This window comes from Artemia sp. Qi Xiang Cuo, chromosome 2, assembly GCF_049724085.1.
Source record: "Artemia sp. Qi Xiang Cuo chromosome 2, ASM4972408v1, whole genome shotgun sequence".
Taxonomy (NCBI): domain Eukaryota; kingdom Metazoa; phylum Arthropoda; class Branchiopoda; order Anostraca; family Artemiidae; genus Artemia; species Artemia sp. Qi Xiang Cuo.
The window spans coordinates 29031456-29058703 of NC_142795.1; the positions used below are offsets into that span (position 1 = coordinate 29031456).

Below are 27248 nucleotides of genomic sequence, written 5' to 3' on the forward strand. Positions count from 1 at the left end.
CCTTTATTGGAAGCGAGTGGAAGGAGTATTTTAGGAGTAGTTATTCAATTTGGATACTGAGAGGAGGGGCAGAGGTAATTCCCCAATTCTGTATATTTTTTCCTTGTAAAATGGAAGATCACATTTATTTGCCTATGGGCATAGAGAGGGGAGGGGTTGGGGCATACTCGAAGAGTGAAACATCCCCAGTGGATCCGTGTACCCTTGAATGGAAAATCCTCACCCCCTTACTGGACATGTTGTTGCATTTTTTAGGGCTATTGTATTGACCTAAGATTTTAAAATATCTAAGTAAGCCTTTTTCAAGCGAAAAATTAGAAGTTCTTTTATACTTTTCAAGTATTGTAAACTTTCCAGTACTTTCAAGTATACGTTCCAGTACTGTATAAGACAAAGACCAGTTTTGGTCCGAAGTGTCATAATAAGAATTTTGAAATAGCTGTCATAATTAAGGCGCCAAGAGCCTCATGAAGATGTACCAGTTTCTAGTTATGCATCCCTTAGGACTCTGAAAAAAAAGAAGGTAAAACTGAAAAAAAAATAAAAGAATTCCACGAAACTAAAAGTAATATTCTTACTTAAAATTAATTAAAAGTATTCTAAATCTGATAGAAATTGCTTCCCCAATATCAATCCTTGCTTTTTTCCGCTAAAGCTCAACGTTACCTTTACTGTAATCTTCTATAATATATAAGCTTGTTGGTAATTGCAAGTGTTTGATTTAACTGTTGTCTCTGAAAAAGTTTCAGCTGAAATATTTTACATCTTAGACCTCTATATTGAAGCAATTACTTATTCTTGAAGTGTTGTGATAAAGAGTTCATCTTTGAAAATGGGCTCTGATTTTATCAAAGCGTATGTTAAACCTAAGCGTAGAGAAAAAAACGTATCCAGGATTTTTATTTGTTTTTTTTTTTTTGGGGGGGGGATACAAATTAAAAAACTCAAAATTTTGTTTATATTCATTGTTGTTACGTTTTTAAGAGTCGGACAAACGAATGGCCAGGTGGAAGCCTTTCTAATACGAGAAAATCCTCATATTTAGGGGGTTTTCTTTTTGTTTTAGGTTGACATGTTCCTCTATTTGTTTCATGCAAAACAGCTATCTTTTTGCAATTGGCAATTAAAATTACGGTATTGTGGATCATCTTATTATGTTTGTTTGCTTATCTTACTCTTTTCTGTTAATACTTTCGCAGTTGTATTCCCTTTTCTATGACGAAAACTACCCTTAGCCTGTCATGTACGTATAAATTTACTTGGGGGGGGGGAGCTTTTGAAAAGTGTGTAAAAAAGTCAGTAGATCATACAGAAAACGCAAACAATTATAGGAAAAAGGTTTGAAATTCGAGTTTTTCTGGTGCGGGAGGCATGGGCGCCCATATGGGGGGGGGGGGGGGGGGGGGGTTCCCCCCCCTGTGACTGAATGATGCTGCCTTATTTTTATATTTTGTTCTGAGATTTCTATTATATAGCATTAAAAGTGCCAATTAGATGAGGTTTGCCCCCCCCCCTGGAATTCAGCTTATGGGTGCCCATGGCGGGAGGGCATAGTCCCAAAACCACCTACCTCCGTATTTATGCCATCCCTCAGTTCATTGAAATGGCATTTCGGTATTGACTACACAAAATTTCGAATTGTTTCACCTTTCTTCCCATCGAACGTTTTCACCAGTACGTAATTAACTTTACTATATTCTAAGTCCACCCATTCATTGTTTGAATATTTTGCTCTTTCATGCTCGCTGTTCCGCCCCTAATTTGGAAGCCCTTTACAACCTTCAAGCTTCCTGTGCCTGATTGGTATACCATATGAACACTTGCATTTTACCAGTTTAAGCATCAGTTAGTAGAAATTGATTGTGATGAGTAGTATTGTTCTTAGACTTGTTTTCGGAACTGTAATCTGTTTCAGGCGGTTCAATTGTGGTGAGTTCCAGTCACTATATGCCCAGTGGTCCCTCTGTGAGGGTACTCCTCAGTGAAGGGGAAATTTTATAGCCCGGGTCTCCTTGCTGCAAAATGCTAAATAATGAGCTTGCTGTCATAGAAAGTAGTTAAGTAAGGTTATACATATGAGGTTCTCTAATATGGTGAATTCGATTGCGTGGTTTGTGTTAAGATTACTTTGCCTTTGGGAGTTTCCCCTCTTTCTCGAAAAGCAGGCCATTTTTCTCAGGCTCTTCGCTTTTGATGGGTTTCACTAAAATTAATGAGTTTATATATATATATATATATATATATATATATATATATATATATATATATATATATATATATATATATATATATATATATATATATATATATATATATATATATATATATATATATATATATATAAATAAGTTTTAAGTTGAAGTGCATTTTATATAATCAGTACAAAAAGCTGATTCTTTTGACGTTATAAATACTGTAAAATACTGTGTATAATGGATTTGCTGACAGTAGTGGAGTCAATTGAATGAATTTTTCAGAAGTAGATCCAGAGTTTAAACTCTACCCCGAGGAGGTCTTTTGAAGTATCTACCACCCCACTTCTCTCTTCAAAGGGCACTGGCTTTTAATAAACTTAGACAAGCTTTATCCAATAAAAGTGTAGGTACTTCCGTGTTATAGCGACCACACTTTGCTCTTGATCTGTAATGAAACTGGTTTTCGGTGTCCACACGGAGATAATCAGCTTATCCTCGGCAAGATAATATACTATGCAAGTATATCTTAAATAAAAATGTAATATATAGAGGTGGTTAAGTTAGAATAGGTAAATAATGTAATGCGTTCTGGGCGGCCTGCTTTCCATAATTCTCTGTTGCATTTTCCATAATTTTGTTATTAAAGTACCATATTTTCATCATATTTTGGTATATTTCACTAGGATTAACCTAACTTCACTTCTTTAGTGTGATCGCTATGACACGTAAGCACCAAAATGTAATTTACAGAAAAAGATCTGCAGCATAATTATGCCAAGGGTAAATATCTCCCTTATCCAATCTAGCAACTCTCCTGCATAGTAAAAAGCCCATCATCGAGAATTTTATCGTTCTCCAAAAATAGCCTGTATTTTTAGGAATTTTTCATTGTTTACCCTTTCTTTAGTTGCTCCGCTTACAGAAAATGTGAGCTGCACATCCTTTGAAATCGGATTTTGGCTAAGCCCCTTCTTTACCTTATTTTCACATAAAAAAAAATCCACGAAAACTTCTGCTTACCGTTTTCAGTTATATTAGCCGTTCCATTTTTCAACTTTTTTACATGCTTGCACAGTCTTCAATTTTCCCACAGAATCTAAGAATCACTTCAAACTTTTTATACCGAATCTACAATAAGGTATTAGACGGGATTATAATTTTTGTCGTTTTTGATGTTGATGATTTTAGTTTAAATTTCGTTTTTTTTAGCTCATGTAAAAGCAATTGCTAGTAAAATTGTTAAATAACAAATTATGTCAGGACGACACCGACAGAAAAACATAACCTATAGGAAAAGAACGGCAAACGATACTTGAAAGTTCGTGGGGGGGGGGGGAATTTGTTGCGAAGTAACACTGAGACTCTTGATTTCCCTAAAAAAGCCGTACCGTGATAGTCTACTACTTCCCGTTTGACCAAACCATCTCTGGGAAAGAAAAGTTGAAAAATGGCAAACTCAACAGCCTTGCTAACCGTACTAAAATGTGATTTTAAGATGAGGGAGTGTAAATCTTACGATAAGGGTTTTTGACAACAAGAAATCGATTAGCTTGCTCAAAATTTTTGTGGGATAAAATTGAAGAAATGGTACTTTCTTGTGTCACTTTTTGTCAATTTTTTAAATGCACGAAAAGTGTGAAATTTCGTTCAAATGGTTCGTCGTATTCTTTGACCACTGGCTCAATATCGAAACACAAATAGAAAAAAAAGGGGACGTAACGGGAACTTATTCTTGCCCAAAATTCTGCATAATTGCTTCTGTCTTATGTCTCTTGTCCATTTTTTCCAGTGCCTATTATTTGGCCTCCTCTCCCTACAAACGTGTAACTCGAGCTGTAAGTCCCGACGTGGATACATATTAAAAAAATTTGACTAATCGTTTGTACTTTTAAACAACTCTTATTTTATTGATTTAAGCATCTTAGAATTGTGTTTCAACAGACTTTAAACATCTGCTCATTAAAACAAAATTCTGAATTTTATTATAAACTTGGTTGTAGATAAGTTAAATATGGGGAACCAAAAAAAACAAAGAATATAAAATTCGTAGGGATAATTGGTCGCCTTTTGAATTAAACACAGCGAATTTCTTAGAAAAACTAGTCATTTTGACTCTTGGGTGGGATGTTGGCATTGTTTTGTAAGGCGACTACAGAGTTTGTCTCTTGGTTATGACGATCCTTTTGTCGTTTAAGTCCAAACATTTCTTATCTCTTGGTTAGAACGTCTCTTGGTTAGGACAATTGTTAGGAGTTTTGTTAGGAGTCTTGATTAGGACTCCAAACATTTCTTGTCTCATGGCTAGGACGTCTCTTGGTTAGGACAATTGTTCGGAGTTTAGTTAGGAGTCTTGATTAGGACTCCAAACATTTCTTGTCTCTTGGTTAGGGCGATTGTTAGGAGTTTGGTTAGGAGTCTTGATTAGGACTCCAAACATTTCTTGTCTCTTGGTTAGGACGATTGTTAGGAGTTCGGTTAGGAGTCTTGGTTAGGAGTTTGTCTCTTGGTTAGGATGATTCATTTGTCGTTGAATTCCAAACATTTCTTTACTAAATAGAATCTAAAGAGATAAAAAAAAGGGGGGACATTAGAATGGAAGCATTAACTATGCTTCTTTGCTATTTAATGTTTGTTCGATAAAAAGAAAAAATATCAGGCTTACATTTCAGGAACCTTAAGTATTTTCAGCCTTTCACGCTTCTTTGAGCAGTAATAAATTAATATTTCAAAAATTATTTATTGAGCTGAAAATGGTTACTTCGTATTCTAGTAGAACTAAAAGTACAGCCTCTAGACCATTTCCTTTGGACGCATCTGTAAGGAGAGGGGGAGGTGTTTTTGATCTGGACGTAACCACCGAAATTTCTATTTTTTACAATTACTTCCACAGTTTTCAGTTTCTCAACGAACACAATTCTTTATTTTTGGAAAAGGGGTTTTTAGATTTATAACACCCATTATATTTACCCCCTTCCTCATCGAATACCTTTTTGATCATGTGCCTGTCCCTCTCCCTAGCTATGCTTGTTTATGTACAATGCTGTACTTGTGCTCATACTGCTATATCTTGCAAACTGTATCTTCAAGGTTAAACCGTGCTTAAACCAATCTTTTTCCAATCAGAGCTTTAAGAGTAAGAATAAGAGGAGAAATCCATACAAAAGAGAAATCTATTTCATAGGTTTTTTCTCACATTAATTATTCTTACTTTAGAAAAGAAACAGTAGTCTACCTAACAGTTAGGTAATCAAATGGTTCGTGGCAACGAACTGTAAGTACGGAGTGACACGGCTCAACAGCAATAGTGCTGCTCATTGCTCTCAGTTGAAAAAATTTGTTTTTACTTAATTTCTGATTGTCTTTGAAATAATGCCTCGGAATGTACCCCCCCCCCCAGACCCTCCTCCGTTGAAATCCTCCCACGCGGAAAATAGAATACGGGTATAAATATGCACAGACCGCTGTAACACGCTAAACATTTGTCATTGCGCGTGCGCGAAGAGGTGGAGTCATGAAGAGAGGTCTTCATTGATGTGTTTCAAAAATATTTAATGGAGAGTATAGGATTTTTCGCTACTGTTCATATATATATTTATGTTGTAGTTTTTACTTTGCCAAAAGAAACAACAGTGTACCTAATAATTAGGTAATAATCAAGAAAGAGGTGTTTCCATTCCATGTTTTCCCAAAGCAGCCGGAAACCAAAAAAAAAAGGTTTTCTATCCAGGGTGGTCGAATCAACAGATTATCAAAATATACACGCCGTAAGTTAATTTGAAAGCTTTGTTATTATTTTTTTTCCTGGGAATACCTATGGATAAGTGGACAATTGCCCATCAAATTTTAATACATTTCAGAATTTTTTTGAGGGGTATTTAAAGCAACCAGAAGTAGATTTTTGGTTCAAAATTTTCTGCTTTTCTTGCAAAGATCCTCAGGCCAATTTTACCCCAGGTATTTACACTGATGGGGTGCACTCTCAATGAAAATACTTCATGTTTTATACGATTTGTCTATATTTCTCGTTATTTTTCATGTAATTCGACTATCCACCTATAGAATAAACACGAATTGTAACCGGAAAGAAATTGAACAAGTAAAAAAGGTTTTACACATAAGTAAAGATCGATTATTATTTTGCACAAACATAGATTAAATTTTACATAGGCGTGGGAGTCTGACACCCTTTCAGCCCTCTGCTCAATACTTTAATTTTTAACTGTCATCCTCACAGTCTTCGTCTCAATTCTTTAATGTTTAACTACCCCACTCTCAGTCCTCTGCTCAATACTTTAACCTTTAACTTGAATTAAAAGAAAAAAAGTTAAAATGGAATACAAACAGTCATTCCGTGGCTAAGAACGTCTTATCTCCTTACTACTTTTCACCACATTCAATCCCTCCTGCAAAGTAGACAAAAAAAAACGATTATTAATGTATACTGATTCAGAGGCAACGCTATAGCGTTGCCTATAGTAAAGGCCATACGGCTCGAATGTTTTATATTATTATTTATAATTTTTTTCCCCAGAGGCACTTCATATGGAAGGGGTCGTCGTAGAAACTTCAAAGGGGACTCATTCGATTGGAAATTGAGAGTTTTAGTGCCCTTTTTAATAGTCGAAAGTGATTGGAGGGCAACTATCCCCCCCGCCCATCATTCCCCAAACACATCCAATCAAAATTTTAAGATAGCCATTTTGTTCAGCGTAGTGGATTTCCCGATAGAAAATATGTTTTTGAGGAGGACACTCCCCCACAACCCTCAGGGCAAGGGTTTTAAGTTATGCCCTGGGGGCATATAAGGTTTTTATAGAAGGTGTTGTCGTAGAAACTTCAAAAAGACTCATTCAATAGGAAATTCAAAGAGCTTGTGCCCTTTTTAATAGTCGAAAGTGATTTGAGGGCAACTAACCCCCCTCTCATGCCCATCTTTTCCCCAAACACATGCAATTAAAATTTTGAGACAGCTGTTTTATTAAACGTAGTTTTAAGTTTTGGAAATTAGGCCCTTAAAGATGACAACTCTCCCACATCCCTCAGGCCAAGGATGGTAAGTTATGCCTTGGGGGCATAGAAGGTTTTACATAGACAACATTGTCGTAGAAACTTCACAAAGGACTCATTCGATTAGAAATTTAAATGGCTAGTTCCCTTTTTAAGGGTTGACCTTTTTAAGGGTTAAAGCTTTATTTATACTTCAATAGGAAATATTTTTTTTCGTTTTAAGCTTGATATTCATATTCAATATGAGCATTACTCACTTTAAGATCTATTTATTCATTTATATTATTACTTATTGTATGTTTTTGCTATGATTGTTTATTTAATTTCTGTTCGTTTTGGGCTTCATTTATTCTTCAATAGTAATATCTGGTCGTTTTGAGTTTGAATTTTAAAAGGTATTTTTATCTGCTGAGCTAAAGTTTAAAATGGCCTTTACTCTTCTTTGAAAAACTTATTTTTCGGAATTTTTCCGAACTATAGTGGAGGCTTGAGGTGACTATTTCTCCTCATATGCAGAGTTATTTTTTTTTACTTTATTTTCCCGTTACCCTTTACTTTCTTGTGAAAAAATGTATGTTTATGATTGAAAAAAATGAATCTATGAAAAATGCTACGATGAAGTTAATTTTTCACTTTTTGTCGGGTCTATTTTTGCCATATGTGCAGCTCTTTTGGACTTCTTTGTAAACCTTTATTTTTAAGAATTAATGAAATTGACCTAAGAAGAATATCAGGATGAGCTTCTTTTGTCACTTTCTTGTGCAGTGAATGTTTTTTATATGAAAACCTCTTGCTTCTTTTTGCACATATTTATCCCTAACAAAAAAAAAAAAAAAAAAAAAAAAAAAAAAAAAAAAAAACACAGAAGCATACAATGATGATTTTCTTGGGCCCGTTTTGTTATGTCCATTTTTGTCAAGGAGGTTTACAAAGTCTTCTGAATAACTCCCTGATAAAAGTCTTTTTTACTTTTCTTGTCATGTGCTTTTTTGTCATATTATTAAGAGATAGTAAATATTAATTTTTTTTAAAGTTTTCAAGTGTTTGAAAGGACTAGTCACCCTGTTTTAGTGTGTCATGGCTCTTTCTTAGTCATATTAAGTGAAAAGTGTAAAAGTGAAAAGTGAAAAGTGAAAAAGAGGAGATGAAACCAGATCTAATCAAACCAGCTAATTTGGTAAACATGGCAAGAATAACGAGTTGCAAATTTGCATATGGTCTTGTATAAACTAGTGAAAGCCAAAAAGGGAAATTTTAAGTATTAATCGTATGTTTCTCTACTTTTACCAAAGAACATCCAAACATATTTCTTTACAGATTTGAATTTCAATCTCTTTCTTGAATTGTTTTATCGAACGTAATATGTTTTATCGGAATAAAAGACAGCAACTCACTGACCGGATTAGGTTTGCACTCAGAATTGGAGCCCCTGGGCTAGTGCTCCCCCAGAAATCTAGATATCTGAATGGTTGTCCCTATAATGCCTTGTAGTTTCCATATAATTTGCTTTTTGTGTGTGTGTGTTTTGTGCTCTTGGTGCAAGATTTTCTTTCTAAGCCAGTTGCAATATAAACAAAATAATAATGTCATTTGATTCCCCTTTCAACGGTCTTTTTAAATATAATATTTGCTACCTTGACAATTGCATCTGTTCCGTTGGTGGTTTAGGCCTCTTTTATGTCCGGGGCAAAATCTTGATTACCCCCCGCCCCCCTGTTTTCCAACATTTTTCAGGCCAAATTTAAACGAAATTTTCTTTTATTAACAAAAATATTTTTCAATTTATTAGCTAATTAATAATTTATTTTTCATCATAATTTTGATTTAATTATTATTATTTAATTAATTTCTATTTTTTATTTATTTATGTTAATTACTTTTCTTTATTAATTGTGCCGTTTATTATTTCCGTTTATTATTCACTTATTATTTATTAATTTATTTTAATGAGAATAAATTTCAAAAATTACAAAATGATTATAACCTTTGAGTTATTTATTAGAAATTTAGCGCCCCTAAAATATCTGCATCAGGGGCAAGTACCCCCTCTGCCCCGCTCCTATAATTGCCTACGGTCTGGTCCCTCCTTCCCCTTTGTCTAGGTACATCCTTAGGTTTTATGCAAAAGTCTACTGATTTTTATTTTCTTTTCATGAAATTATTTGACATTATGATCCATCTGCTTACAAGAAATAAGTGCAAAAAATTCGAACCCACAAAATCAGCAAATCTTTATTGTTCAAAGATTAGAGATTGGGACTGGAACGTAACTGTCACGCTGTTACGTAGAATTCGTTACCGTGACAGTGACGGTAACGAATTCTACGTTGGAAAAGAGTATTGAAGTAAAATGTCATAACTCTTGTGTTGTTATTGCAGCTAATTCATTAGAGAAATCTCGCACCAAGATTACCTTGTGTTTTTTATGTCTTGGTATCACCACCACCCCCCCCTATATTTTTTCCTCCGAAACTAAATTTCTAATACCTGAATCAGATCTTTACAGCAAGTCTATAAGCTTTTTTTGGTACTTTCCCATTATATGGGCACTTTTAAAAGGTCAAGTTTGGTTAGTGCTAATGAAATAAAATAAAATGGGATGTATATACAATAGTTTAGAAACAAATTTGCGCTATATATTTGCACATTAGGGAGGGTGAAGGGTAAAGCATTGCATATATTAAATACGTAACCTAACCTAGGTGCCTTTTTCTCCCCTAAACCCCCAAAAACAACAGTTTAAATATTGTAAATTCAATGTGAAACCACGCCCTTCGATCAATTTAGATAACAATTACCCGCTTTACGCGTCTCCATCACTGCATTCATTCGACTGTCTATAGCCGAAGTGTCCATATAATGGGAAAGTACCGCTTCTTTTTATAAAATAAATGATTTTTAAAATGCTTTCATTAAATCTCTCTGGATGAACTTCATAGCATTATTAGCAATAATACAAGGAAAGCAATAACACATTAGCAATAATATATAACTCCCCTTCTTTCAAAATATTAGTCTTAAGACAACCAAGCTTTTCTTTCAGAAAAGAAGGGCAAAGTTCGAAATTAATACGAACGAAAAATTATTGCATCGCGGAATAAGCATGATGCATGTACAAAACTAGCTCAAATAAAGTGACTCGTGACAATTTCCAATATTTGTAAAAACTAGCGCTTCACCGAAAACACCAAACTGACCCCAAAAATTGGAAGTTCTCTAAGGAGTGGAAAATTCTATAGGCAGCCTGAAAAAATTAAAGATGAATTTATAAGGCTCTCAATAGTCTTTCACCGGTCGTGATAGTAGAAAGGGGGGTGCTACTCGTGGCAGTACAAAATTCGGTTATCAAAAGAATGTATCTCCTATCAGTACACCATATTTGGGCATGGAATCCCCAGGGGGAATGATTGCGTAATCAAAGTGGGTCAATGACCTAAATTTCCAAGGGTGATTTATTTGATTTGTTGTTGTTGTTTTGGTCAAGTGCACGCTCGGAGCGAATGTTATGATCCAGGAATAGGAAAACAGGATCGAGTGTGACAGATGATGTCATGGTTGATTGATTTGACACGAAAGGGGAATTAATTTGTTGCTTCTAAGGGAATTATGGATTCACGAAAGGGGAATTAATTTATTGTTTCCAGGGAGAATTGTCTCCGGGACGAAGTTTATTCATATCTTTGGAGTTCGACCAGGAGAATTGTTTACGGAATTATTGATTCACGACAGGTGACTTAATTTATTGTTTCCAAGGAGAATTGTCTCCGGGACGAAGTTTATTGATATCTTTGGAGTTCGACCAGGGAAGTTGCTTCTGGACTTATTGATTCACGACAGGGGACTTAATTTATTGTTTCCAAAGACAATTGTCTCCGGGACGAATTTTATTAATATCTTTGGAGTTCGACCAGGAGAATTGTTTCCGGCGAATGTTTTGATCTTAGAGACGAAGAGTTTAACGCTGGAAAGGGTTTCTTAGTAATTTGAAATGTGACAGCGCAGGGATGCCAAAAACAAAAGGAACATGCAGAAATTACGTTTAGGGATTATTTGGGCGAAACCGTTTTAGACATTTTATTGAATTATTTCGGCGAAACGGTTAGAGACATTTTAAAAGATGATTTTACAAGATGTTTTAGAAGAGGTTTAGAGTGTGGTCATTATAATACACAAGTTCCATTTGAACAGTGTCGTGAGGTCCCCTACCCCAACCCCAAAGGGGCCCCGAACCCCCTAACCCAACCCCGAAAGAAGCCCCCCGTGCTCAAAGGTCCCCCGGGGTCCCAAAGGGTCCCCCGGGCCCCCATTTTTTTATAATTTTTTAAGGCTTTATTATATCTTTTCAGAACAAGTTATTTTCTTAATGTCTATCCTAAACCCATTTTACAAGTTGAAATGGGCGAAACCGTTTTAGGCATTTTAGGGAATTATTTCGGCGAAACAGTTAGAGACATTTTAAAAGATGATTTTAGAAGATGTTTTAGAAGAGGATTTGAGGCTGAAACTCTGTGGTCGTTATAATACACAAGTTCAATTTGAACAGTGTCGTGAGGTCCCCTACCTCAATACCAACGACCTTCGGGCACCCTACTGCCCAACGGACCCCCCAAGACCACCCGAACTCCATCCACCCCCAGTTTTTAAAAATAATTTTTTAATTTTTTTATCATGGTATTTTTTTAACTTTTTTACGTATCTTAAAATGACATGAAATATGCCTACGGATCTACCAATCGTACACTGTGCTTGTTCATAGACACGACGCGGCTTTCCCACTGGTACTCTATGGCAGGTTATCGACACTACCTAATTTATTGCGTGCATTAAATCAGTATTTTTTACGCAGTGGAAGGATAAACACACAATTCATATCTGTAAAAAAGTGAAGATTAATTATTCCACGAAAGTATGTGCACATGAAAAAATCAATGTCGTGTTGAATGCTGACAAGGAGAAATACCTGAACTATGAAGCGAGTGCAAGTGGTAACACTATTGGAAATGTATGCATGCGTTGTCATGACAGCGAAAAGTTATATTTCTTTGGAGTACCCAAGAATTTCAATCGTGTAAACGGTGGATATGCGAGAGTAACATTACCAGAGAAATTAGTGCTCAAAGAGAATGCAAACTTAAAAATAATTGTCGATAATCGGGGACAACTCCTTGCTACTGTTGCTGGTAACACATTACCTGTTGATACATCCTATCATCATCTTTCCGGTATTAGCACTTTAAAGAGAACAAGAAGAAGACAAGCATACTCCTGCAATAATGTCATTAATCATATCTTGTCAATATGTCAAAACTGCTATCTTTGTAAAAATAATGTGATAATAGACAGTGAAATCGGAGGCAGAATAATAATGACATTAACAGATAATATAATCAATGATTATAAAAATGAATTGACAGAAAGTGAAGCGCAAGTGTACTAATAATGTATAATAATGTATTTAACGTATTTTTATATTATTATTGTAAATGTCGTTATTTCATTAAAAATATCTTATGCATTATGTTGTTAAGTGTTCATTATTGTTAAGGGTATGCTAGAACGTCAAACGTTCAGAATATCTATTAAAAAGGTCAGAGATGTAAGAAAAAGAATTTTTAGAGATAAAGATACTACTAGCAGGCTTAATTTTTCATAGAAGATAGAAAAGTTCAAGATCTCTCCTGAATTTTACCAAAGAATACAATTCAATTTTAATTTCACCAGAGAAAATAAAAGCTTCCGATTCTGTTTTAAGTTCACCAAGACATAAAAAATCTAAAGTTCACTTCTAAATTGTTCAACAGAAGATAGGAAAAGTTATACTATGATAGTGATTTTTTTCTATGGAGATAAAAAGTTTCACTTTAATTCTAAATTTTCTTAAATTCAATTCCGACCTTTCTCAAAGAGTTAAATTTAAAATTCTGTTCCATATATTTTCCCGGAAGAAGAAAAGTTCAACTTCGATTCTGAATTTTCCTAATGAAAATGAAATGAGTTATTGATCATTTCTATTTTCCCAAAATAATATTAAAAATTTTCCACTTCAGTTCAGATTTGTCTCAAACAGATGAAAAAATTTAAAATACTGTTCCAAATTTTTCATAGAAGATATAAAAGTTCAAGTTCTCCTCTGAATTTTACCAAAGAACATAATTCAATTCTAATTTCTTGAGAGAAAATAAAAAGCTTCCACATCAGTTTTAAGTTCACCAAGACATAAAAAATTTAAGTTCAGTTCTAAATTTTTCCTTAGAAGATAGGAAAAGTTATACTATGATTGTGATTATTTTCAATGAAGATAAAAAGTTTCACTTTCATTCTAAATTTTCTTAAATTCAGTTCCGACTTTTCTCAAAGAGATGAAAAAATTTAAAGTTCTGTTCCAATTATTTTCCCGGAAGAAGAAACGTCCCAAGACATAAAAAATTTAAAGTTCACTTCTAAATTTTTCCGTACAAGATAGGAAAAGTTATACTATGATTGAGATTATTTTCCATGAAGATAAAAAGTTTCACTTTAATTCAAAATTTTCTTAAATCTTAAAATGACACGAAATATGCTTACGGGTCTACCAATCGTACTCTGTGCTTGTTCATAGACATGAAGCGGCTTTCCCACTGGTACTCTATGAAAGGTTATTGACACTACCTAGTTTATTGCATGCATTATATCACTATTTTTTACGCAGTGGAAGGGTAAACACACAATTCATATCTGTAGAAAAGTGAAGATAAATTATTCAACGAAAGTATGTGCACATGAAAAAATCATCGTCGTTTTAAATGTTTACAAGGAGGAATACCTAAACAATAAAGCGATTGCAAGGGGTAGCACTATTGTACATGAATACTTGGGTTGTCATGAAAGCCAGAAGTTAGATTTCTTTGCAATATTGAAGTCATTCAACATTCCTCAAGGTTGATATGTGAGAGCGAGAGCCCCAGAGATGATAGAATTAAAGAATAATGCCAATTTAAAAATGATTGTCGATGACCGTGGACAATTCCTTGCTAATGTTTCTGGTAACACGATACCTTTGATGGATCCTATTCCCATCGTTCTGGTATTAGCATTCAAATGAAAGCAAAGAGGAAAAGAAAGGCCTACTGCTGCACTAGTGTAATAAATCATATCATGTCTACCTGCCAGAACTGATACCTGTGTAAAAATAATGTGACAATAGACAGTGAAATCGCAGGCAGAATAAAAAGGACATTAGCAGACAATATCATCAATGAATATAAAGATGAATTGATGGAAAGTGAAGCGCAAGTGTACTAATAATGTATAATAATGTATTTATCTTATTTTTATATTAATATTCTACATGTCGTTACTTCATTAAAAATATCTTATGCATTATTTTGTTAATTGTTCATTATCTTTAGGGTATGCTAAAACGTCAAACGTTCAGAATATCTATTAAGATGTAAAGGTCAGAGATGTAAGAAAAAGAATTTTAGAGATATTGATACTGCTAGCAGGCTCAATTTTTCATAGAAGATAGAAAAGTTCAAGTTCTCTTCTGAATTTTACCAAAGGACACAATTCAATTCTAATTTCACCAGAAGAAAATAAGATTATCACACTTTCGTGTCAGGCTCACCGAGACATAAAAAATTAAATTTTCACTTCAAAATTTTTTCGTAAAAGATAGGAAAATTTATATTATGATAGTGATTATTTCTATTAAGATAAAAAATGCCGCATTAATCCTAAATTTTCATTAATTCAATTCCAATCTTTATCAAAGAGTCAAATTTAAAGTTCTGTTCCAAATATTTTCTCGGAAGATGAAAAGGCCCAAGACATAAAAAATCTAAAGTTCACTTCTAAATTTTTTCGTAGAAGATAGGAAAAGTTATACCATGATTGTGATTATTTTCTATGAAGATAAAAAGTTTCACTTTAATTCTAAATTTTCTTAAATTCAGTTCCAACCTTTCTCAAAGAGATGAAAAAATTTAAAGTTCTGTTCCTAATATTTCCCTGGAAGAAGAAAAGTTCAACTTCGATTCTGAATTTTCTCAATGAAAATAAAATAAGTTATTGATCAATTCTATTTTCTCAAAATATTATAAAATTTTCCACTTCAATTCAGATTTTTCTCAAAGAGATGAAAAAATTTAAAATATTGTTCCAAATTTTTCTTAGAAGATAGAAAAGTTCATAGGAAAAGTTATACTATGATTATGATTATTTACCATGAAGATAAAAAGTTTCACTTTCATTCTAAATTTTCTTAAATTCAGTTCCGACTTTTCACATAGAGATGAAAAAATTTAAAGTTCTGTTCCAAATTTTTCTTAGAAGATAGAAAAGTTCAAGATCTCTTCTGAATTTTACCAAAGAACACAATTCCTTTCTAATTTCACCAGAGAAAGTAAAAAGCTTCCACTTCAGTTTTAAGTTCACCTAGACATAAAAAATTTAAAGTTCAGTTCTAAATTTTTCCGTAGAAGGTGTTGAAAGCTTCGTCTTAATTGTTATAATTTTCTATGAAGATAAGAAGTTTTACTTAAATTATAATTTTTCCGAAATTCAGTTTTGGCTTTTCTCAAAGAAATGAAAAATTTAAAGCTTTGTTTCGAACATTGCTACTGGATACAACATTATCTATTTTGATTCTAAAACTTCTTAATGAAAAAGAAATAAATTATTTTTCTTTTCTATTTTTCCAAATAATATAAAAAGTTTCCACTTCAGTTCAGATTTTTCTCAAAGAGATAACAAATTTAAAATATTGTTCCAAATTTTTCGTAGAAGATAGAAAAGTTCAAGCTCTATTTTGAATTTTAGCAAAGAACACAGTTCAATTCTAATTTCACCAGAGAAAATAAAAAGCTTCCCCCTCAGTTTTAAGTTCACCAAGACGATAAAAATTTAAAGTTCATTTCTAAATTTTTCTGTAAAAGATAGGAAAAGTTATACTATGATTGTGATTATTTTCCATGAAGATAAAAAGTTTCACTTTAATTCTAAATTTTCTTAAATTCAGTTCCGACCTTTCTCAAAGAGATGAAAAAATTTAAAGTTCTGTTCCAAATATTTTCCCGGAAGAAGAAAAGTTCAACTTTGATTCTGAATTTTCTCAATGGAAATGAAATAATTTATTGATCAATTCTATTTTCCCAAAATAATATAAAAATTTTCCCCTTCGGTTCAAATTTTTATCAAACAGATGAAAAATTTTACATACTTCCAAAAATTTCATACAAGATAATAAAGTTCAAGCTCTCTTCTAAATTTTACCAACAAACACAATTCAATTCTAATTTCTCCAGAGAAAATAAAAATCTTCCATTTCAGTTTTAAGTTCACCAAGATATAAAAAATTTAAAGTTCTGTTCTAAATTTTTCGGTGGTAGATAGGAAAAGTTATACTATGATTGTGATTATTTCCATGAAGATAAAAAGTTTCACTTTAATTCTAAATTTTCTTAAATTCAGTTCCGACTTTTCACATAGAGATGAAAAAAATTTAAAGTTCTATTCTGAATTTTTCATAGAAGATTGGAAAAGTTATACTTTGATCGTGAATATTCAAGTTCTCTTCCGAATTTTACCAAAGAATACAATTCAATTCTAATTTCTCCAGAGAAAATAAAAAGCTTCCACTTCAGTTTTAAGTTCACCATGACATAAAAAATTTAAAGTTCAGTTCTAAATTTTTACATTGAAAGATAGGAAAAGTTATGCTATGATTGTGATTTTTTTCTATGAAGATTAAAAGTTTCACTTCAATTTTAAATTTTTCTCAAAGAAGTGAAGAAAAGTTCAACTTCGATTCTGAATTTTCTCAATGAAAAAGAAATAAGTTATTGATCATTTCTATTTTCCCAAAATAATATAAAAATTTTCCACTTCAGTTCAGATTTTTCTCAAAAAGATGAAAAAATTTAAAATACTGTTCCAAATTTTCCTTAGAAGATAGAAAAGTTCAAGTTCTCTTCTGAATTTTACCAAAGAACATAATTCAATTCTAATTTCTCCAGAGAAAATAAAAAGCTTCCACATCAGTTTTAAGTTCACCAAGACATAAAAAATTTAAAGTTCAATTCTAAATTTTTCCATAGAAGATAGGAAAAGTTATACTATGATTGTGATTATTTTCCATGAAGATAAAGTTTCATTTTAATTCTAAATTTTCTTAAATTCAATTCCGACCTTTCTCAAAGAGATGAAAAAATTTGCGCGCGTACGTAGGCTAACCTAACCTAACTTAACTTACTGACCTAACTTAATCTAACCTAACCTATCCTAATTTAATCTTTTTACCATGTTTAAGTTAGGTTAGGTTAGCTTATCATGAGCGCTCATGATAAGTTAACCTAACCTAACCTAACTTAAACATGTAGAAATGTTTCTAATTATTTACTAATATTTATTTATACTTAACCTAACCTATTGTTTTTGGTGGTTAGATGAATGAACTGAATTTAAGAAAAATTAGAGTTAGAGTGAAACTTTTTATCTTCATGGTAAATAATCACAAACATAGTATAGCCATTCCTATCTTCTATGGGAAAATTTTGAATTGAGATTTAAATTTTCATTTCTTTGAGAAATTATGAACTGAAATGGAAGCTTTTTCATTTTCATTGGTAAATTTCAGAATTGAGCTAACTTTTTTTTTCTCCTCTCTAAGAAAATTCAGAAGAGAACTTGTACATTTTACAGTTCTTCGAGAAAACTCAGAATTAAAGTGAAACTTTTTATCTTCATGAAGAATACTCACAATCAAAGTATAACTTTTTCTATATTCTATGAAAAATTTGGAACAATATTTAAATTTTGTCATCTCTTTGAGAAAAATCTGAATTGAAGTGGAAAATTTTATATTATTTTAGGAAAATAGAATTGATCAATAACTTATTTCATTTTCATTGAGAAAATTCAGAAACGAAGTTGAACTTTTCTTTTCCGGGAAAATATTTGGAACAGAACTTTAAATTTTTTCATCTCTTTGAGAAAGGTCGGAATTGAATCTAAGAAAATTTAGAATTAAAATGAAACTTTTTATCTTCATGGAAATCTTTATTTTATCTTTTTTTATCTTTACTTTTCCTATCTTTCAAGGAAAAATTTGTAATTAAACTTTATCTTTTTTATGTAATGTAGAATTTAAAACAGATGTGGTAGGTTTTATTTTTCTCTTGAGATACTATAATTTTACGGTTTTATTTGGTCAACTTCATAAAAAAGCCTGAACTCTTCCGTCCTCCTATAGAAATTGGGAATAGTACTTATGATTTTTTAATATGTTTGAGAAAAAACTGAACTGAAGTGGAAAATTTTTATAGTATTTTGGGAAAAAAGAAATGATCAGTAAGTTGTTTATTTTTCATTGAGATAATTCAGAATCAAAGTTGAACTTTTCTTCACTTCTTTGAGAAAAATTAAAAATTGAAGTGAAACTTTTAATCTTCATAGGAAATAATCACAATCATAGTATAACTTTTCCTTTTTTGTATGTAAAAATTTAGAACTGAACTTTAAATTTTTTATGTCATGGTGAACTTAAAACTGAAGTGGAAGCTTTTTATTTTCTCAAAGATAGCAGTTTCTCAAAGATAGCAAAGATAGTTTTTTTTTACAAAGATAGCAGTTTTGACATATTGACAAGATATGATTAATGACATTATTGCAGGAGTATGCTTGTCTTCTTCTTGTTCTCTTTAAAATGCTAATACCAGAAAGATGATGATACGATGTATCAACAGGTAATGTGTTACCAGCAATAGTAGCAAGGAGCTATGCCCGATCATCGACAATTATTCTTAAGTTTCCCCTCTCTTTGAGCACTAATTTCTCTGGTAATGTTACTCTCGCATATCCACTGTTTACACGATTGAAATACTTGGGTATTCCAAAGAAATCTAAATTCTTGCTGTCGTGACAACACATGCATAAATTTCCAATAGTGTTACCACTTGCACTCGTTTCATGGTTCAGGTATTTCACCTTGTCAGCATTTAACACGACAATGATTTTTTCATGTGCACATACTTTCGTCGAATAATTCATCTTCACTTTTTTACAGATATGAATTGTGTGTTTATCCTTCCACTGCGTGCAAAATACTGATTTAATGCACGCAATAAACTAGGTAGTGTTGATAACCTGTCGTAGAGTACAAGTGGGAATGCCATGTCATGTACATGGCCAAACACAGTGTACGATTGGTAGAGCTGTAAACATATTTCATGTCATTTTAAGATACGTAAAAAAGTTAAAAAAATACAATGTTAAAAAAATTCAAAAATTATTTTTTTAAAATGGGGGGAGGGATGGGGTTCCGGTGGTCTTTGGGGGCTCGAGGGGTATTAGGGGGACCTGGGGCCTTGGGGTTGGGGGTAGGGGACCTCACGACACTGTTCAAATGGAACCTGGGTATTATAACGACCACAGAGTTTCACCCTAAAATCCTCTTCTAAAACATCTTCTAAAATCATCTTTTGAAATGTCTCTAACTGTTTCGCCAAAATAATTCCCTAAAATGCCTAAAATGGTTTCGCCCATTTCAACTTGTAAAATGGGTTTAGGATGGACATTAAGAAAATAACTTGTTCTGAAAAGATATAATAAAGCCTTAAAAAAGTATTAAAAAATGGGGGCCCGGGGGACCCTTTGGGAACCCGGGGGACCTTTGAGGACCGGGGGCTTCCTTCGGGGTTGGGGTAGGGGGATCGGGGCCCTTTGGGGTTGGGGTAGGGGACCTCACGACACTGTTAAATTGGAACTTGTGTATTATAACGACCACACTCAAAACCTCTTCTAAAACATCTTCTAAAATGATCTTTTAAAATGTCTCTACATTTTTCGCCGAAATAATTCCATAAAATGTCTAAAATGGTTTCGCTCAAATAATCCCTAAACGTAATTTCTGCATGTTCCTTTTGTTTTTGGCATCCCTGCGCTGTCACATTTGAAATTACTAGGAAACCCTTTCCAGCGTTAAACTCTTCGTCTCTAAGATCAAAACATTCGCCGGAAACAATTCTCCTGGTCGAACTCCAAAGATATTAATAAACTTCGTCCCGGAGACAATTGTCCTTGGAAATAATAAATTAATTCCCCTTTTGTGAATCAATAATTCCGGAAACAATTCTCCTGGTCGAACTCCAAGGATATTAATAAATTTCGTCCAGGAGACAATTCTCCTTGGAAACAATAAATTAATTCCCCTTTAGTGAATAAATAATTCCGGAAACAATTCTCCTGGTCGAACTCCAAAGATATTAATAAACATCGTCCCGGAGACAATTCTCCTTGGAAACAATAAATTAATTCCCCTTTCGTGAATCCATAATTCCCTTAGAAACAACAAATTAATTCCCCTTTAGTGTCAAATCAATCAACCATGACATCATCTGTCACACGTGATCCTGTTTTCCTATTCCTGGATCATAACATTCGCTCCGAGCGTGCACTTAACCAAAACAACAACAACAAATCAAATAAATCGACCTTGGAAATTTAGGTTATTGACCCACTTTGATTACGCAATCATTCTCCCTGGGGATTCCATGCCCAAATATGGTGTACTGATAGGAGATACATTCTTTTGATAACCGAATTTTGTGCTGCCACGAGTAGCACCCCCCGTTCTACTCGTGATATCAATAACTTTAAGTGTATCAAACAGTTCGTGGTAACGAACTAAGTAAGGAGCGAATCAGCTCAATAGTAAACGAAACTCTAAGAAGCGAAATTTTGATGCCAATAGATATATCAAAAGAATCATATTTTTATGCTGATTTAAAATTTATAAGTTTCATCAAGTTTAGTCTTACCCATCAAAAGCTACACGCCTGAGAAAATTTGCCTTATGTTCGAAAAAACAGGGAAACAACCCCTAATTGTCATAGAACTATAATGAAAATCGCACCATCAGATTCAGCGTATCAGAAAACCCCGCTGTAGAAGTTTTAAGCTCCTATCTGCAAAAATGTGGAATTTTGTGTTTTTTGCCAGAAGAAAGATCACGGATGTGTGTTTATTTGGTTTTTTTTTCCAGGGGTCATTGTATCGACTCCGTAGTCCTAGAATATCGTGAGAGGGCTCATTCGAACGGGAATTAAAAGTTCTAGTGCCCCTTTTAAGTGACCAAAAAAATTGGAGGGCAACTTGGCCCCCTTGCACGCTAATTCTATTTCCCAAAGTCACCAAATCAAATTTTTGAGATAGCCATTTTGTTCAGCATAGTCGACAATCTAATAGATAGGTCTTTGAGGATGACATAGTCCCTCACAGTTCCCGTGGGAAGGGCAGCCAGTTATGTGTAATTAACTTTGCCCATTGTTTACATATAGTATTGGTTATTGGGAAGTATACAGACATTTTCAGGAGGGATTTTTCTGTTTGGGGGGTCGGAGGAGGGGATTACGTGGGATGATCTTTCCATAGAGGATGTAACCTTGGGGGAAGGGATTTTTCTATCAAGGGGGCACCGGATTTCCCAGCATTATTCAAAAAGGATCAGAAATTAAATATAAAAAAAAATAAGTTTTTTCAACTGAAAGTAAGGAGCAATATTAAAACTTAAAACGTACAGGAATTGTTACGTATATGAGGGGGTTCGTCCCCCTCGTCAATACCTTGCTCTTTACGTTAAAGTTCTTTCAGTACTTTCAAAGGAGCTATCTATTCTAATTAAACGGCGTTTGTGATTCAGGGGTTTGTGATTCGAACAAAATTCGAACTTTAGCCTAAAGATCGAGGTATTGACTAGGGGGCGAACTCCCTAATATTTGTAATAAAAACGTACGAATATAGAAATTCGTTAAGTAAGTTAATTCGTAAGTTACGTCAGAAAAAAATTTCGAGAAAGCCATTTAGCCAAAAAAAAGATAATTAATATGGAAATTTCGTTTTAATTATTCATGTACGGTGAGCCAAACTCAAAGCTGCATTACATCAAAAACGTTCTGAAATTAAATAAAAAAAACAAGTTTGTTTAACTGAAACTAAGGAACGACATTAAAACTTAAAACGAACAGAAATTATTCCGTATATGAAAGGGGTTTTTCCCTCCTCAACGCCTCGCTATTTACGCTAAAGTTTGACTCTCTCTCAACTCTATTTTTTAAAGCAATTAAAAACTTTAGCGTAAAGGAAAAATTTTAACGAATCAGTTTTTTTTGGATAGTTTTGTAAATATATCTTGTGTAATCTGCAAAACAATTTTTGTTCGTTTTGTTGTTTCAACTTCGCTCTTTTACTTCCGTGAGAAGAACTTCGTTTGTTTCATTAATTTTGCTCGTTTTTTTTTTAATTTACACAGTAATGCTCACAAAAATATCTTTGGCTATGAAATGAAATAAGTCAACAAGATTTTTGGCTATAATTTGGCATTTATGGGTTTTACGTAATGCGTCTCTTAATTCCTCCACGAAAAACGTGCAATGTTGCCACATAAAGATTCCAAGGTTTATATTATCATTGACTAGCGATCCAGAGAAAGTGATTTTCCTCGTTCCTTCAAAATCGTAGGCTCAAAACATCCGGTATAGTGTTTTAGATCCTGAAAAAGTCAATGTTGTCAGGGGGGAATATTCCACGGGGAGATTCTAAGAAAGAATTCTCCATGATAGGATATTTTTCGGGGGGCATTCTCCACTGGGTGGAATTTTCCATGGAGGAACACTGGTCCCCATACACAATAGTTGTCGCCCCTGGATCCCTTTTAAAGAGAGTATATTGTCAAGATTGTCAAGGATTGTCCTTGTTGGCTAACTGTCTAGGGTCAAACAAAAAGTGGGTCGTCCCCGAATGGATGGGAGGATGCCGTGAAAAAGATTTAAGAGAAATGGGAACTTCCTGGAAGGGTATAATGCTTTGAATATATCGGGATGTAGTAGGAGCGTGCGTAGCTGTGTTGATCTCAGGTTGCTTGGTGCTGCATTGCACCAGTTAGTAGTAGAAGTAGACATTTCTTTTCAAAAAGCGTTTTTAAACTTTTGGATACTGTGGACTGCGGTTCGCTCTTTACTAGGTTGCAGCTATTACTGCTATCATGATATAAATAGTTTCAAGCAACCTTTTCCAGTCTTCTAGAGTTTTTGGTTTGCCTTATTAACAGGGGTAGCTTGAAGCACCCGGGCAAGGGGGGACGAGATTCCCTCATTTAAACGACTCCTAGATCACATTATACGACTCGTGAAAATTTATTATACATTAATCCTTTATTATTTATACTTATCTACGGAGACAGACAAGAAACTAAAACGAAATACCACGTGTTTAAATACGTAACTATGAACAGATAATTTTGTATTCGCCTCTTCTCCAAAGTGGACCATCGCTGGACAATCTTGTTTAAGTCAATGGCGTCGGGGAGGTCTTTCTCACTCACCAACAACGTAAGGGAACCTTATCGAGAAACAAGCATGTCAGTTCTTAGCACTTTCTTAATAAACTTGACCTTGCTAAATGATTTTTTGGCAACAGCAACTGCAACAGATGTTTGCAAAGACAATTTGCTTGCTTAAGCTGATGTTCCTGGCGATCTACTTCACCTAGGACATTCTTGAGTTCTCTGAAGCAGGTAGCACCATGGCAAACTTGAAATTGAATTATATGCAATCGAATTTTACTAAACATTGCTGGCCTCCTGGGTGAAATGGGATGTACAAGTCTTAGACCAGGCTTTATCTAATTTTGAGTTAAATTGGGTAATTTCATTGTTCGGTCTGTATAAAATATGACAATTCAAATCAGTTTCATCGAAGAGGCTTTAATCTTAATGTATACTTGATTGTTTTGTATGACTTCAACCTCATCAAGATTAAAGATGAGCATTAATTGCAAGAAATTTGGAATAAGAGTTCAAATTCTATAGTAATAATTTACGACTAAGAAAACTTCGCACTGTAATCTTTAAGCGTAATTATCGTTTTTCTTGAAAAAGTAAACAATTCCTTTGGAATATCTTTGTTTCGCTAAGAAAAAAAGTCAAGAAGTAGAAATTATCATTTTATTTTATCATGTAGGAACTCATGGGCCCTAATAAGCTTTAAAATCTCATCCCAACTGACATTACACTATACTTTGAAATTACAACATAAAGTTTATGCGAGCGAATTTACAGAAAAACATAAAACAAACGGCAACGTAACATATTCGTGATTTATTTCTTGCAGTAGTGGTTCCCAACCTGCGGTACGTGTAACCCCAGAGGTATGTAGAAGCCGGTTTGGGGGTACGAGAAGAAAATTGTCAGTAATGGTGGAATGGTAGGATTGCCACAGGAGTTACGTTCGTAACATCTGTTAACTACGTTCTTTTCATAAATGGCAATAGCGTTCTTTTAGAAAATTAACACACACAAAAATTTTTGCACAAAATAAGTTTTTCAAAAAAATGTAAAAAACTCCATTAAAACAAAAATGAACAAAAATAGAATCAAATAATCTACCAAGCATACAGCTACCACAAATCAGTATCCAATAGATATACGAAACCCAAAACAAACAGAAATTAAAATAAGTCAAACTCAAAACGAGCAGAAATTAATCTGAGTAGGGTTCTAAACTTTATAATTTCTAAAAGCCAGAATATAATTTGTACTTTACTGAAAAAAAATTGGATGAATTTACTGAAGAAATGTGCATTGTAAGTTTAATATACATATGCTGATTTTTATTGCTTAAAATCTTAATTAATTTTCGATTTCTTAAAGTTACAAAAGTGAAAACACTTAAAAGAATTTTTTCAGTAAAGTCAAAATAAACCCTTTCTCTGAGAGCTTCGAGGGGTTTGTCATCCTCGAAGACTTAATTTACAGAATTTTCAACTATGTTGAACAAAATGCCTATCTCAAAATTTTGATTGGACGTTTTTGGGGAATGGTGGGCGTGAGAGGGGGGTTAGTAGCTCTCCAATCCCTTTTGACTATTAAAAAGGGCTCTAGCCCTTTTAATTTCCAATCGAATGAGCTTTTTTGAAGTTTCTACGAGAACATTTTCTGTAAAAACTTTATATACTCCCAGGGCATATCTTATAACCCTTGCCCTGAGGGCTGTGTGGGGTCCTCCTCAAAAATATAATTTCCAGATCTTTCAACTACGTTGAACAAAATGTGTATCTCAAAATTTTTATTGGATGTGTTTGGGGAAATGGTGGGCATGAGAGGGGGTTAGTTGTCCTCCAATCACTTTCGACTATTAAAAATGGCACGTGGGCACGTAACCTTTGTCCTGAGGGCTGTAGGGGAGTGTCCTTCTCAAAAACATAATTTCTACCTGGAAATCAACTACGTTGAACAAAATGGCTATCTCATAATTTTGATTGGATGTGTTTGGGGAGATGGCAGGCGTGGAAGGGGTGTTAGTTGCCTTCCAATCACTTTCGACTATTAAAAAGGGCACTAGTCATTCGAATTTCCAATCGAATGAGCCTTTTTTGAAGTTTCTACGACAACTCCTTCGATACGAAGCGCTCTGGCCAAAACCAAAAAAAAGATAATACATTGTGCCAACATCGCTCTTTACTTAGGCAGCGCTATTGTGCTGCCTATGATAGCAATGTAAAATGTTCTGTTTCTTTCAAACTATATTGAAAAGTTTAGTTTAGAGATGTTTTCAGTGTTCTTTTCCTTTTAATTTTCGTAGAGAGTATTTCATGATTAAAATCTTGATTTGTAAGAGGTTGTGAACACTTTCCTACTAATATATTATATAGATGTGGCGGAGCCCCAACTAATGGTCATATCACTTACGAAGGTTCAACTATCGAAAGTACTTTCCCGCCACATCGCAAAATTGCATATCTTTAGACTCAGAAATGCTCCTTGTTTCGGCCTAACCCTCCTATCAAACTAGGTTAACCTTGCTATACTACACTAATAAATTAACAATTTTACTGTTAATGCACTAATCTTGAAATAAAGGAACAAGCAATGTCCAAAAATTATCCTAGTAGTAATAACCTATGGAAACTCAACCTTCAGTTCCAATAATTAATCCAAAAATGGTAATCTTTAATAACTTTGGGCAAAGACATTGAGTGTGATCCATTATAGTGATTTAATTAGTTCATTGTGTTCTTTCAACAGATGTAGTAATTAAGTCCTTTTTGCAGCTACAATCGGAGATGGAAGAACCAGTTTGATAACAGGAAAAGTCCTTGATTGTAAGTAATTAGCGTAAATTGATCCGTTACCAAGCTTTTCTATGTATTTATTAGGTGTCAAATAAACGTTCTTGAAAAATAAGTACACAGAAATTGTTTACAGAAAGTAAAACTACCCCTCCCCCTCCCCCATATAGACTTGGGAACTATACGAAAAATATCAGGAATTATAGAAAATGTTAGTAGAATTTGGGAATGGGAAGAACCCAAAGGCTCTTTCGCCCCTGTAGAAAAGTTTCGCCTCAAAAGATTTGTTTAAGGAGTCTTCACATAGAATGGATGGGCCTAGAAAGTGGGTAAAGGCCTCAATCGACCTCAACCTTAAGGTTTTAATATCCTTCTAAGACCATAGATGATGAGAGGGTAGTCTGATACCTTTCTAATTATAGCCAGGTTCACGGTGCTGGACACATCAGAGTGTCTAATATGCCGCTAGTTCTTTCAACATGTCCAAGAAATACGACATCGAGTGTGACATGATTAGTGTAATCCCAGGAGCAAGGGCCCCAAATTATGTAAATAGCCCATATAAAACATAGTCTTAATTAAAAGTTTTAATAGGAAAAAGGTGGTCATGCTGCATCTTGTTAAAACCAAAGAATAATGCAAGGATTTCCAATTTGTATGATTGAAAGGCCCCTTGGAAGGCCGTCCTTGGGACTGTTCCGCTTCCCTCCGCCACCCATATTTATTTAAAGGATTTTAAGTCTTTATGATCGAGGGTCAAAAGTAAGGCTCTTAGGACCTTACCCTTCTATCCCCACCCCCGTTTTCTACTTGAGGGGAAGACATTTCACACCTTGTTTGGGTGAAGCCCTTACAAGGATCTTCAACCAGATTTGGGCAAGGACTATAACTTGGATCCATGAACTCCCTTGGCTCTTTCCCTCTCCGTCTTTTGAAATGTGAACA

General features: G+C 33.9%; 1 protein-coding gene across 1 annotated transcript in view; it reads left to right on the forward strand.

The window, feature by feature from the left end:
- Positions 1-1820: 1820 nt before the first annotated feature.
- Positions 1821-27248, forward strand: part of LOC148955102 (uncharacterized) — a 50901-nt gene continuing 25473 nt past the window's right edge. The window contains exons 1-2 of the mRNA XM_089108056.1: positions 1821-1929; positions 26286-26336. Coding sequence (XP_088964182.1) covers positions 1866-1929; positions 26286-26336 — 115 coding nt within the window. The 5' untranslated portion in view covers positions 1821-1865. The remainder of the gene's footprint in view (positions 1930-26285; positions 26337-27248) is intronic.